At 42.4% G+C, this 13361-nt stretch overlaps 1 protein-coding gene across 4 annotated transcripts; it reads right to left on the bottom strand.

The window, feature by feature from the left end:
• Window positions 1–3592: 3592 nt before the first annotated feature.
• Window positions 3593–13079, bottom strand: LIAS (lipoic acid synthetase). 4 transcript variants are annotated; one of them, XM_056352351.1, is made up of 11 exons: window positions 12916–13079; window positions 12149–12321; window positions 11372–11465; window positions 10514–10594; window positions 10124–10280; window positions 9213–9270; window positions 8044–8172; window positions 7338–7483; window positions 5597–5667; window positions 4716–4827; window positions 3593–3775 (listed from the first exon to the last, which is right to left on the bottom strand). In XM_056352351.1, exons 1-11 carry the CDS (start codon window positions 12997–12999, stop codon window positions 3723–3725), a joined length of 1158 nt encoding a protein of 385 aa, XP_056208326.1. In that variant the 5' UTR covers window positions 13000–13079; the 3' UTR covers window positions 3593–3722. The 4 variants fall into 4 exon arrangements, with proteins under 4 accessions (XP_056208326.1, XP_056208347.1, XP_056208341.1 ...); XM_056352372.1 differs by lacking the exon at window positions 12916–13079 and adding an exon at window positions 12799–12817; XM_056352366.1 differs by lacking the exon at window positions 12916–13079 and adding an exon at window positions 12527–12708.
• Between the last annotated feature and the right edge of the window lie 282 nt (window positions 13080–13361).

Genomic DNA, 13361 nt, shown 5'->3' with positions numbered 1-13361 from the left:
TTACCTTGCATATATGCAAAAGAATTTTATCACAGGCCAAAAGAGCAAGCTTCAGAAGCTTTGCAGTACTGTGAATCATAAGCAATCATCCTCAGAGTACAGTTCCAGGGAAATAAGAATTGGAGATGACTTGTATTCCTGCTTTGAAGGCTTGAGTAGTACATGTAAGGGATGAGTTTTAATGCTATGGAGTCTTTGTCTATGGGATCTTACAGCGTGTAATTCTTGGTGAGAATTGTGTAATGTGAGTAATGGAGTCCTGTACTCTGAAATTCTTTTTATGGGGTTCTTAATAAAATGTAACCTGCAGTAACACTGGTTTTCACTGCAAAATGTGAATACAACAGCTGAAGCAAATCAATCTTTAATACAAGCCTATGAATAGTATGGTACAGACTGCATAAATTCTTACCCAAGATGTGCATAGACAAATTGTAAATGCCAGGCAAGATGAACTGTTTTTCTACTGTGTGTGTTGAACTTCTAAAACTTAAGTCTGGTTCCAGGCATATGACAGCCAAGAAATACTGCAAGTGAATAGAACAAATGCATCTTTGACCAAGACCAGTTAGTATAGGAGCAGTTAGTGGTAAGATTTTTCCACTGGCCAGCAAGTTTACATTTCTATCACTTGAGGTTCTTCTGTTGATCTGGAATTTATAGTGGTGCTCAGCTAAAGTTTGAAATTAATTGTAAAACAATTCAGGAGAGCTTAATGGGTTATCTGACTTAGGAATACTGTAGTCAGTTTCCATTCCTTGCTTTTTTTCTATTCCAAGCTGAGAATTACTATTGCAAGTTGAACATCTGCAATTAGTTGCCATATCTTGTAGTAAAGAAGTGTAAGTACTTGACATCTCTTAAATGAAGGGCACACCGATATTAAATTACTGATCAAGTAGGAAGAAAACTTACAATTCTCACAATGAACGCTCTGGCTTTGTTTAGCCTAAAGACGTGAAGTCACTGGAAGATGCAGCAGTTCTCTAGTCAGCTGCATAACACTTAATTATGCTTCACAGTGTAGTAGATTGATGTAATGATGCTAAAAAAGACTATTCATTCTTTTAAAGTGTCTGTGTCAACTTGAAATCATGTTACCAAAGCTCATTTTGATGTTTTCCTGATTGCAAGGAAGATTAATGTTTCTTAAAATATTTTATGGCTGCTTTGTGAAACAAACTGACAGAATGAAGTGATTGACATACAAAAAAAATACTTCACTACACATGGAACTTCATCAGAAGCAAAACTGAGATAGTCATGAAACCTGTGCTGAATTTATAACCAGGAGTTCTGTGAGAGTTTGATGCTTTAACATAATAGTTATGGAAAACCTGAATGGGCAGTAGGGATGGAAGATGGTTGGAAAAGCAAGATTTCTTAACTAGGAAAAAAACTTTAGGACTTGTCCTCAAACACACTGAAAAACAAAACGCCCCTCCAATCCATGAAGTCAAAATGTGACTGCTTTGCTTAGAAACAACGGCAAAACATGCAGTTAGAAAATAGCTTACGTGGCTTCTGAAACTTGGTACCAGCTGGCAGACAGTTGTGTAAAAGCATGAGATCATCTTCCAAACCACCCAGCAGCAATTCGTAAGATAATTCTAACATGAAATAACGTTGGACCGTGTTTCCAGAAGCATTATTTCTCACACTGTAAAGAAGTCATGGATAATTATGGTGCAATGTCTTTTTGTTCCAGTTTGGTAATAGCTGTATGGCTCGGAATTCCTTTTACCTGGTATCTGGTGTTGATAGGCTGAAAAAGCAGTAACTCTGCAAAAGCTACAGTAATATTCTGTTAAATCTGCTCTGCAGGCAAGTAAAAATCATTATTTATAGTATTTAAAGCCCCTAATAAAGGCTGGCAGCTGTTAAATGTGTGGGTATCCTGGAGTTAATGTTGCACCCTTCCCTGCCTGCTGCTCTGGAGGGAGTATTGGATTTCCTTACCATAGCTGATAACCTTCCACTGCTCTGGTATTCAGTGTACTTCAGCTGAAGCAGGGCATTTTTGGCTCAAAGTATGCCTGGTCTTTCCAAGACTAGTCGTCAGACTACTCCTTTTATTTAAATTTTAAAATTTATTATATTTTTTAATTTTTAAAAAAGGAAGCCTTGCCTTTCTGGTTGCCTTTATAAAGTACAGCTATTAAGGCTTCTGTTTCTCAGTTCTTCCCCTGTTTCTTATTGCTCAGGTTTCTCTTTCCCCAATTTACACTTCTGTTACATTGTTTAATTAATTAGTACATTCCTTCTAGCTTAAGGCTGTCTCCATAACACTTTAATATTGCTGTACTTCATTTTGTGAAGCATCAATTGTACGTTGCCAGCTTCAGTGGTACCATCTGATTTTTGTTGTTTGTGACAATTATCAAGTTTCTTTTATATATATATATATAAAAAAAACTTGCTAATTAGCTGTCTTTCTTCTAACATCTTACTTAGCTGGGGGTGGATGGAGGGTCCACTCATTCATATGGACTAGTTTAGAAAAATACTATAGCCAGCCATAGGATTAGCTGCATGATGAGAGTTTGGCACCACATGGCAAATTCTTGACAGTTAAAAAGTGGTATCTAATGTCCATAGCAGACAACTGAGAATTATTGGGGAAAGATGCACTTTGAACTATCATGACTGTAAAGAGAAAAATTTACAGCTGCTAGCATACCATAAGCCATGTTTTTATTTCTGCTTGAGTTTAGTATGATAAGCAGTGGATTTCACATTTCATCCACGATTCACTTCATTTCTCTACATTCAGATTTAACAGACAGACCAGGTCTCAAGGGGGCAGGTAACCAGACCAATCAAACACAACCAGCATGGGTTTTTAGGTGGGGTTTTTAACTTTATTGATACGACAAAAAACACAGTACAGAATAGCAGCAGCTCTGTACACCCAATATGGAAGCACCTGTGCAACTTTGTCATATACCCAGACCAGGGGGGGAATTCTATTTATGCCGTTTCAGCAACTCTGATTTTCCATATGATTTAAATTATATGGTATCCACAAGGTTAATTGTTTTGCCACAAAGGGCACTAGTTTTGTTCAACTTGATACCTTGTGTTTAACAAGGCTCATGCTTTGAGACATGCAAAGGCCTGAAAAGCATTAGCTGCCCCTATGGTACAGCTCATTTTCTTAAGATACAGGTAAGAGATACCATCTCTTGAAAGAGTATTACAGACACTTTGTCTGGTGTGGTTCAAGGTAGGCCTAATCTGGTCCTTTGTCATGTACACAATCTTTCTTTAGAACTCCTCTAGTTTCCAGAGTCCCTGCAAGCTTGTGTTACATAATAGTAAGATACACCAAATAGCAATGCCTTTCCGTTTACTATTAGCATCTTCACAAGTATTAACAACAGTGGCACTGAGGGTAGCATCAAACCTGTTTACTTAAATCTGTCAGATATTATTTTTCCCCAGCTTACATTTCTTCCACCTCAGTTCCTTCACTTTTTCAAAACCAGTTCTACCTTCTGCCTTTGTGCTGAAGGCTAGAAGTACTATGTAGTTGTAGCCTTGCCAGGAGGAATGAGCTAAAATAATGGAAAGTGTTTTGGTGAGAGAGAAGTGTTCTGGAAAGATAGTAAGTTTATTCATACATCCACCATCTGGTCTTCTGCATTTCTGGAACTGGGTATAATTATGCACTGAAAAAGGATCCTTAAAACTGGCTGCTTTAAATAGGTTCACTCTCATTTTCAGATGGCTTTTGTCTTTCTTTTTTCTACTAAATTCTTCAAGAAGAATTCACCTAATTGAAAGGTAAAAAGGCACCAGAATGATTTCTAGGTATTTCAGTGAAATAAAGCACAACAATACACATTCTTATTTAATGAGAATATTCTATTCTACAATATGATTGTGCTTACCAGTATTTTATAGTAATTCAATCCTATACAACAGCACTTTCAACACATACAGCATGGATGTAAAAAAAAAAACCCAAACCAAAACCCATAACCCAACAAACAACCCCTCCAACCCCCCAAAATCCTCATTTTCCTCATACCCAATTTTATGAAGTAGCTCTGTTTCTTTGTCCTTTCCAACAGGCAAAGGTGAATTGATCTAATTAAAAATTACTTCCTATTTCATAAAATATCAGCAACTTATAGTGAAACCTGCTATAAATCTCATTTGAGCTGGCATAAAACAGTCTGAGAAGCAAGGTGTCCTAGCTGAGTCTTTTCTGTTCTCTCCATCAGAAAAAGCAGGATGCTGGGCCTACACAACAGTGCCATTAACAGCAGCTGCTACTTAATACTCTGTGCTTTGTCAGAAAAAGCACTGCTACAAGCGTGTCTAATTATTTCTAAGGCACTGTAAATAAATTCTGCATAAAGCAACGAAATTACATCACAAACAACAAAGGGTCCCATTAAACCCTGAAGCACCCAAGAGTTAGAATGTTAAGAAGTTGCTATTTGGGTACCCTTTATCCTGCTTCACACATTAACTATAGTAGAAACTAGGTTTTGCAAAAAATTAGCAATTGTAGAAATACCATCTACTGTCATACCGATGCATTTAGATGACCTACAGAAGACAGTATAAATAATTACTAAAAAAAAGGATGACTACGTGAGGTGTCCTTGAGCTAAGGTGAGCTTTGTTGCACGTTACTTCACCATTTTAACTTTATATAATAAAACATTCCGTGCTAGAGAATCTAATGCTTTTCAGTAATTTACCTGCTTTATAGGAGGAGCGCACTAAAGGCCCACTGGCAGTGTAGTGGAATCCAAGATCATTTCCTACTTTTTCCCAGTACTTAAATTTTTCAGGAGTTATGTACTCCTCAACCTGAGTGAAAAAAACGTGCTTTGATTAGGTATTAATGCAAAGGAAATGGCTGTAGCTAGTATGTAGTGAAATAGAACAGTTCTATCGTGAGTTCAAAATTTTACACTCCAGAACTTTCAGCAGTCTCTCTGCCTCCCACCAAAAGAATGCATTTTATTTGCTTTTCATATTCAGCTGAAAAGTTTAGAATTTAGGTTCTAGTTGTTCCTTCATAATTTTATTCATTCTATTTTTGAACGGTCCTTTTGAGCAAACTTTTTTTTTGTCCAAGTTAGTGGAAAAAAAACCCCCAAATAGTCCTACAGCTCTCTTCACTAACAGTTATTTCAATGAAACACAGTAACAGAACAGAGACTCAAGCTCTGGACAGATCACAAAAGGAGAAGAATGGTAATTTCCCCAGCTGAAGTGGCACCATTAAGGGAGAGCCTATGCGATAGTGAAGGAGAGCTGGCTTGAGCCATTATGTTTGAGACATACACTGAAACTCTTGTTTTCCCAAATCGTGCCTCAGCTCCAGCTGTCTCTGAAGCCAATAGCAGAAAGTAGCACGGGAAGTCTGCAGATGATGGAAGGGATTAGATGGCTGAGGGATTTTTTAGTGAAGAGTCTATAACAGATGAAGATAAGGCTAAACAAGGAAGGAAATTTCCCCCCCCAAATCCACAATTAAGGTAAGGATACATATCAAGCCTCAATTTAGAAAGAGGAAACTTGACTGTGCAAGGTACAGACCATAAATCTACCTGTAAATTAAAGGCATTTTTACCTTTAGGTGACGTTTTGTTGGTTGCATGTACTGTCCTAGCGTCAAACAGTCTACATCTGCTTCCCGCAATACTGTAAAAACAAAATTCCCTGTTAGGGAAGGGGGGTGTTTCCTAATTTCTGTCCAAGTCTGAACAAAGGTCGCTCCACAGCACCCTGCAGGGCTAACATTCTGCTCTGCAGCAAAGGGAACCTCCAGCCTCCACAAGCAGTAGCCACACACCTCTTTCTGGGCTCCACGCTGCTGCAAGACCTGAGCTATCTAGTTTAAAGCTAGAGAGAATACCATTGCACTGCACTCACTGCAGTCGTGTGTCTCACTGCAGAGATCACATGCTCTTGCCTTTTTTATCTTACTGCTTTTCATTGTTACCTTCAGGTCAGAGCCTTCATTAGAAAAAAAGAAATGGATGCGTGCACACACACCAGGCCCGCACTTGTCCACTGTTTCAAAAGACTTCGTGCCTAAAAGATGTGGACAGTTCTAAAGAGCTATAAATGAGGGGAAATTGCCAAAATTTTTTGCCAGTGTTACACACTTAGGATGTATGTTAAGTTTTGACGCCTGCAGAATCTCATAAACTCTGCTAAAATTTGAGTATATACTAGGATCAATACACAGCAAATGAGGTCAGGTAGTCTACTTACAGATGGAAACCAAGGCACTGGATAGTCAGCTAGCCTGAAGAATTATGTTCACTACGGCTAGTGGGGTATTCCGAACAAAGGGATAGCTAAGGAATCGGGTTTAGCATGAACATGTCCATATATTTTCTGGCTACTTGGGCTGGTTGCCCCACATCAAATAGGAAGTAAAGACAGTATTTTGCCTACAGCATTGCACTCCCTGTTGCCTTGGGATCTCTGTTTAGATCGATACGGTTCTGTGGAGAAGCTGTTTCAGTATCAGCACATTTAGGTGTTCTTTAACTGGTACCCAGAAGATGGAAGGAGACCAAAATTACAGTAACAGAATTAATGCAGTGGGTAACAGTTTGTCTCCAAATACATCCATGAAAGTGGCCTGAAAACGAACAGCAGCAAAACTGGAATTTCATGTTCTTGTGGCTAGGAAATGTTAGGCAAGGACAGGAAAATCAGGAACCGTCATTTTATGGTCCAGATTGTGGGAGAGCTGCAGAAAAGATATCACTGCATTCTAAATATGGCTTGTTGTACACAAAGTACCACGTAGACATTCTTTCAGGGTAGGGGACAAATGCCATAGGATTTATAAACTACTTCTTACAAGTGCACTGCGTTCACTTACCACTGTGAAATCTCCTCTTAAAAATACATATACATGGAAACAATACGCTACAGCTCCAAATATAACAATTTTTTTTTCATCTAAGCAAACTGAAATAAATTATTTTAAAAAAATCAGGTATGCTGTTTCTAAGAAGGAATGCACAATAAGGCAACTATGTCGCAAGCCCATTATTTAAGTATTGCAAAGAAAAAAAAGAGTATAGTCACACAAAAAATAATTGTATTTTCCACTGAAATTAACATGAGCTCGCTTTACCTGTCAAATTGAATCTGAAAGCCATGTGAAGGCAAAATATTTCAGAAGTTGAATCTTTTTTAATCAAATTGTTTCTTCCCCCAATAAAGCTTAGAAAACATTTCCTGTACCAGCAAATTGATTTGCTTGTAGAGGCAAAGATGCCGACAACTGTTTTCCAACACAATCAAACTCATACCTGTGAATATTGGCATCTGTTTCAACGCGAACTTACATTTCATTGTGGAATACACTTGTTCGTCTGTCTCGCCTAGCCCCAGCATAATGGAGGTTTTAGAGATGACGCGGGGCTGGACCTCTTTAGCGTGCTTCAGCACACGTACGGACTGCTCGAAGCCGGCTCGGGGGTCACGCACCTTCCTTTTGTGTGTTCAGCACCAGGGGAGAAAACGGACGAAAGGGCGTACAGAATGTTAGAGGTGCCAAGCAAGGTGTGCTCTGCTAGTTTCTACAAAGCGAAAATGGCGACTCAGAGGTCTCAGCCGCGCAGTCTGACGCCAGCTGACACCCTCCCCGAGGTGTCACAAGCGATGAGCCTCGCCCCGGTTTAAGTACCGAGGCCGGCCCCGGCCCCGTGGCGCTGACCGCGGCCGCCCGCGGCGGGGCGAGGCTTCGGGTCCCGGCGGCCCCGGCCCCGCGCAGCGGCCCCGGCAGGCGACACCGGCCCCGGCAGGCGACACCGCCCGAGGGCCGCCCCGAGGGCCGGGGCGCGGCGCGGCGCGGGCGCCCTCTGCCGGCGGGCGGCGGGCAGGGCGCGGCAGCACGCGAGGCAGGCTGGGAGCGGGCCCCGCGCCATTGCGGCCTGCGGCCTGCGGCCCGCCCCGCCGCCGGTCTGAACGGATCCCGCCGCCCCCCTCGCACAAAGGCCTCTGACGACACCCCTGTGGGGTTCGTGCTTTCTGCCCACTGCCGTCGCCTACCTCTGTAACTCTGGCACCGTCTCCACGTTGTGGGCGAACACATCCAGTCCCGACAGTGCCACTTTCTCCACCGCTTTGAGGTCCCCTCGAAAATCGGGAGTTAGGCATTCCACCAGGATTTTTGAATTCCTGAAAAGAAGAGACAGAGTGAAGGTGTCTGTGGGGTCGGTGTCACTGTTGCCAAAAAGCTCAATAGAGCAAAAAATAAACATAACAACACTGCGACAAGCAAAGCCAAGTTCATTCGGGACACATCTCCAAAACAACTGATTTCTGCAAATACTTGTATGACAATGCAAACAAAACATGTGTAACTCCTGATTTTACTAACGTAAGCTGAAATAGAATGAAAGCCAAATAATACAAAAGCAACTAGAACAGTCTCACTGTTCATACACGATTTTTCATGTGTCTTTGTTGCAGATTAACTAACACAAGTTTAGTACCACAGCTCCAAAATACAGAAGAGCTATAATCCTACCTACTAGGATAAGAATACTCTGCATTATTGCCCTGGTACCTAATCTTGGTGTCCAGGAGCCAGATTTCAGCTCAGAAAGGCAGGTGGGACACACCACAGGAATCTTTCAAGTCCCAGGATACGCTGGATAAAGACTTAAATGACGTTACACCAATTAAATCTGCCGGCAGACAAGTACGCTATCAAATCGTGTGCAGGGCACCGACGCAGAGTGAAGGCGGCACAACTAGGGGAAAGTGGGAAGGTACAATCGCAGAAACAGCCGTTGTGGGAAAAGGCAAAGCAGTCTGATCACTGCTGAAAGGGAAACCCGCCTTCTTCTGTCATGTGGCAACACTGCTATCTAAATCCACTGTGTTGAATTCATTCTTGAATCCCAAGAATGAACATACCTCAAAAGTAGGTACTAATTTCCTGGTAAACCAGCTGCCTGTTCAAAGAAATAATCCAGTGCTTAGCTTTAAATAAGCCTGGGCTGAATGGGAAATGCATCCTAATTCAAAATACTTTGGGGCCATTATATACGAGAAAGATGAAAAACAGGGAAAAAAAAGGGACCCAGATAGGCTAAAGGCAGACTTTTGTATCTGCACAGCCCCTGGAATAATCCAGCTAAAGGTAGTTTTGACCTATATGTAGTACCACATTCTAAAGTTTTAACAGTAACAGTAATGCATTAATGAGATACCTTTCTTTCAGATGAGAGACTGTCTTTGCAAAGTGTTCTGCTCCACCATCAGGCATATCTAGAAGCATTTCAATTATTCAGTTAACCTTTCTGTTCAAGAAATGCATTTACTTATTAGCAAAGCCACAAAAACTTTACAGATTCAAATTTAAATGCAAAATAATAAAGCTTGAAACCACATTCTTATCTTACTGCTTATGGTAGAACAGATAGTCTACCACACCTTATTCTGCACAAAGTCTAACTGTGATTGTCTAGGGCAGATTTCAAATGTTTACTCCAGATTTACCTGTCTCTAGGTTCACTGTCAGGCTGAGCACAGAATGGCTTTATCTATTTATGGTTTTGGTCTGAGAAACTGTTCTACAAAACCTAAATATATATTATTGCTCTTTTAATTGTAAGCCACTTCAAAGCTACTGGACTTTCCATCACACTCAACAGCCTTTACAATGGTTTTCCCCACCTATGTGGCGTCACCACAAAGGAACTACTACAACCTTAGAAAAAGGCAACTTTCAGGTTTTTTATATATAATATATTTCAGGTTGAGTTTTTGGAAGTGCTGTAATGATACTGTATATGAATGTTTGTGGGGTTTGGTGTTGGTGGGGTTTTTTGCTAATCAAGTAGCAGAACACGGTGTATATGTATGTATTTTGCAACAAATGATTTAGAAAATATTTAGAATGTAATATTCTTGATGCTTAATAACAGTGTAACTGCTGTTAGATTTTACCAGACATAGAGAAATACTAAGAATATGTAAAAAGTTTCAGCACCGTCAACTCCTTTAAAATAGTAATCCTCAGCAATTGTGCTGAGTGATAAATGTTCATCGAGGTCTGCGTTTACCCCATATGAAGAATATGAGAGCTTAGACTGGAAGAGATGAGAGACAACATACTAACCATCTCTGTCCACAGATGTCAATACGACATAATCCAAGCCCCACTCGGCTATAGCTTTTGCTGTGTTGTAAGGCTCCTCAGGATCCAGCGGAGGTGGACTTTTTGCGGTCTTTACTGAACAAAATCTGCAACCTCTAGTGCATGTGTCACCCATCAGCTGAAATAAGAAAGACATTCCTACCTTTACATTGTACACATCACTACTGCTCAGCTGAGAAGCAGCTGCATAAGCTGGATCAGATAAATCCCAATACTAAGCAAAAAAACCGAGGACAGTGCTTTAGTCCACATTTCTTGTAATAAACTCACTCTACTGTAGTAGGGATCCTAGAATACACTACAAACAGCTCAAACATTAACAGAATACTTAAGAAATGGTTAATAGCTTACCATAATAGTAGCTGTAGCTGTAGCATATTCACCACCTCCCCAGCATTCTCCAATGTTGGGACAACGTGCTTCTTCACATACCTAAAGGTAAAAGATAGTAATATACCTGTCTTTTTTCCCTATTATTATGGAAAATTATTATTATATTATTGATCCACTTCAACAGAGGCCTACAAACAAAACCTAACTCCTGTGATAAATGAGATTCATAGAGTTGCATGTTGTTCTATAAAAAGTCAGTAGAATAGATAGGAAGAGAATTGTTTCCTAACATCCATTACCATTCTCTTCCTCTACCTCAGAACTCCAAAAACTCCTCAGCCATGTAATTGCCTTATTAATTAGCACAGATTGTCATTAACATTTTAAATTTAAAATTTCATAAAATGTTTGCAAAGTCTATGATGCATTAAAGCATGACTTTACCCTGGAGGGGGGGAGAAGGAAAAAAGCTCTCCATGCATACCTATCACTTCTTATCATCTGGAAGGTATATTTAATGAAATGCATATATTTCTAGAATTTCTTTTCATGCAAAACATGAACATAACCCTGAAATTGTGTACGTTTCCGTTAAAAAGTAACACATTGCATCTTCTGATCTCTTTGGTGATGCAAGTACTAAACCCTAGTATTTAAAATCACAGCAGGAAAAACATTAAATACTCCATTGAATTTGTACTCATTCTTTATTGGTGAAACTCATTTCTGGCAAAAAGGATCAGCATTGGGCTTGGTTTCAGTCTGGAAGATCACACAAGACATTCTTTCTACCTGTCCTCCACAAAGAACTGATTTTGTATCTGTAAAAAAAAAAGCCTTATTTCTACAGGAAAACTTGGTTGACACTAGACTTACCGTATGAAGATTTAAACTTCTCAAAGTATTCTTTAGTTTATTGTAGTTCTTTCCCATGGGAATCTTTGTTTTCAGCCATGGAGGAAGTCGCAGCCTGAATGACATCAAGCAAACATAAAGATTAACACATTATTTACATGGCAAGCTTCCATTAATTTCATAGATCCACTTTAATTTGTTACAGATCCCAACTAGGAAAGGTTCCTTGAAAACTGACACAACTCAGCAACCAATATTAACCTCTTTCATGGCTGTAATAGGCTTCTCTCTTCCAGGTTTACAGCATTAAAGAGTAGGAAGTTCACTGTCATTGGAGGGTTTTAAACTGTTAACTGTACCAGTGGGATTTAATAGTGCCACACTGGAGATTGCAAGAGTTAATGGCAGCATATGTTACACAGCTATCGTAAAGTCTGATCAAATTTATAACTGGGCATATGGGAGGGTTTAAGCATTTTTAAAATTTAGTCTCATTTTTTGTTTTAATCTATCAATAATATTTGCTCAACACCGAAGTAGGATATGCTCCCCTAACGATGCATATTTGTAATTCAATGTAGGCCATGGGCACAGGCATTCAAGTAAGAAAAGGCCACCATGCCTTCGTGTTTTGTTGCACATTTTAAGTTAATAAAGTGTGTGTTCTTGAAAAACTATGAAATTTGCAAGCCAGTAGGACAGAATTTACAAAAAATACACTGTATATGTTTTATAGTTAATACTAAAAGTGCGACCTAGTGCATGGAAGCAACTACAGTTGTTTAAAATCACAATTACCTTTCTCCTTTCTGACGCTTTAAATTGCCTTTATACTCGGCCCACGTGCTCCTGTCTGATAAATCTCCAGTTACAAAGTCTTGTAAGTCTGGTCCGTTTTGCAGAAACTCTTTTTTTTCCTCTGGCAAAGAACCTGAGGTCCCGTACTGGCTACACACATGGCTCCCAGCCACCTAAAGGAAGCAACACTGTCATTTATCGAATTTTAAATGTACTAGCACGATATACTACATAACTACATGTCCCTTCGGTGGTTAGTGTATACTTTACGTAAGCATTTTCCCGATCGCCCTTACGTTAAACACGGAATTCCCTTTCGCCCCCGGTCCTGTCCGACAGACGCCAGGCAGGGTCTGCGCCAGAGCAGCGCAGCATCGCCTCACGTCTGTGGGCTCCGGACGGTGACAGCACCGCGCCGGGTAACGGCGGTTTCCGTGCGGCGGGCCGAGCGCGGCCGCGCGCTGCCAAGGCGGTCCCCCAGGGCCGCGCTCCGGCGGACGGGCAGACGGGCCGGGCCCGCCGAACCGGGGCGCCGCCGTGTCCGGGCGCGCTGCGGGGCCGGGGCTCCCGGCGCCGCCGCCCCCCCGGTTCGGCAGCGAGCTCGGGTAACGGCACCGCCTCCTGCCCCACGGTGCGCCCCGTCCCCTCACCGGGGACCCGCCCGAGGTCTCCCGTCTGCCGGGCCGCAACGCCCACCCACGGACGCTGGGCGGCCCGGCCGCCGGCACCCCCCTGCGGCGCACGGCCCTGCCGCGGCGCTGACTCACCAGTCCCTGGTGCCCCAGCAGCAACCGGCGGGCTGCCGTGGCGGCGGCGACCCCGCAGCGGCGGCCCCGCGGCAGCAGCGACATGGCGGCACCCGCGGAGCAGCAGGACCGGCGCTCCCCGCCGGCCCGATCGATCGATGGATCGATCGTCTCAGCGCTCGGCCCCCCCGCCTGCCCGCTGCAGTCAGCTCGCGCGCATCGGGCTTCGGCTACTCTTGCCTCACGGACGGCTACCTCGGCGTGATGACGTTAAGGGCCGGGAGCGGCTACAAGTACGTGATGACGTCAGACGCTAGCTCTTTCCGCTCTGCCTGCTGCCAGGTGAGGCGCGGGCTGGCGGCGGCATCCGGGACCATCGGGCGCGGGCGGCGCCCCCAGCACCCCGCCGGAGCGCGAGCAGCCTCCCGGGGCTGATCCGGGCCCAGCCGCCGCGGCCTGGCCTGAGT

The sequence above is a fragment of the Falco biarmicus genome, chromosome 1, assembly GCF_023638135.1.
Source record: "Falco biarmicus isolate bFalBia1 chromosome 1, bFalBia1.pri, whole genome shotgun sequence".
Classification (NCBI taxonomy): domain Eukaryota; kingdom Metazoa; phylum Chordata; class Aves; order Falconiformes; family Falconidae; genus Falco; species Falco biarmicus.
Note: the sequence above shows the minus strand (reverse complement) of the source record. Positions and strands in the feature narration are given on the sequence as shown.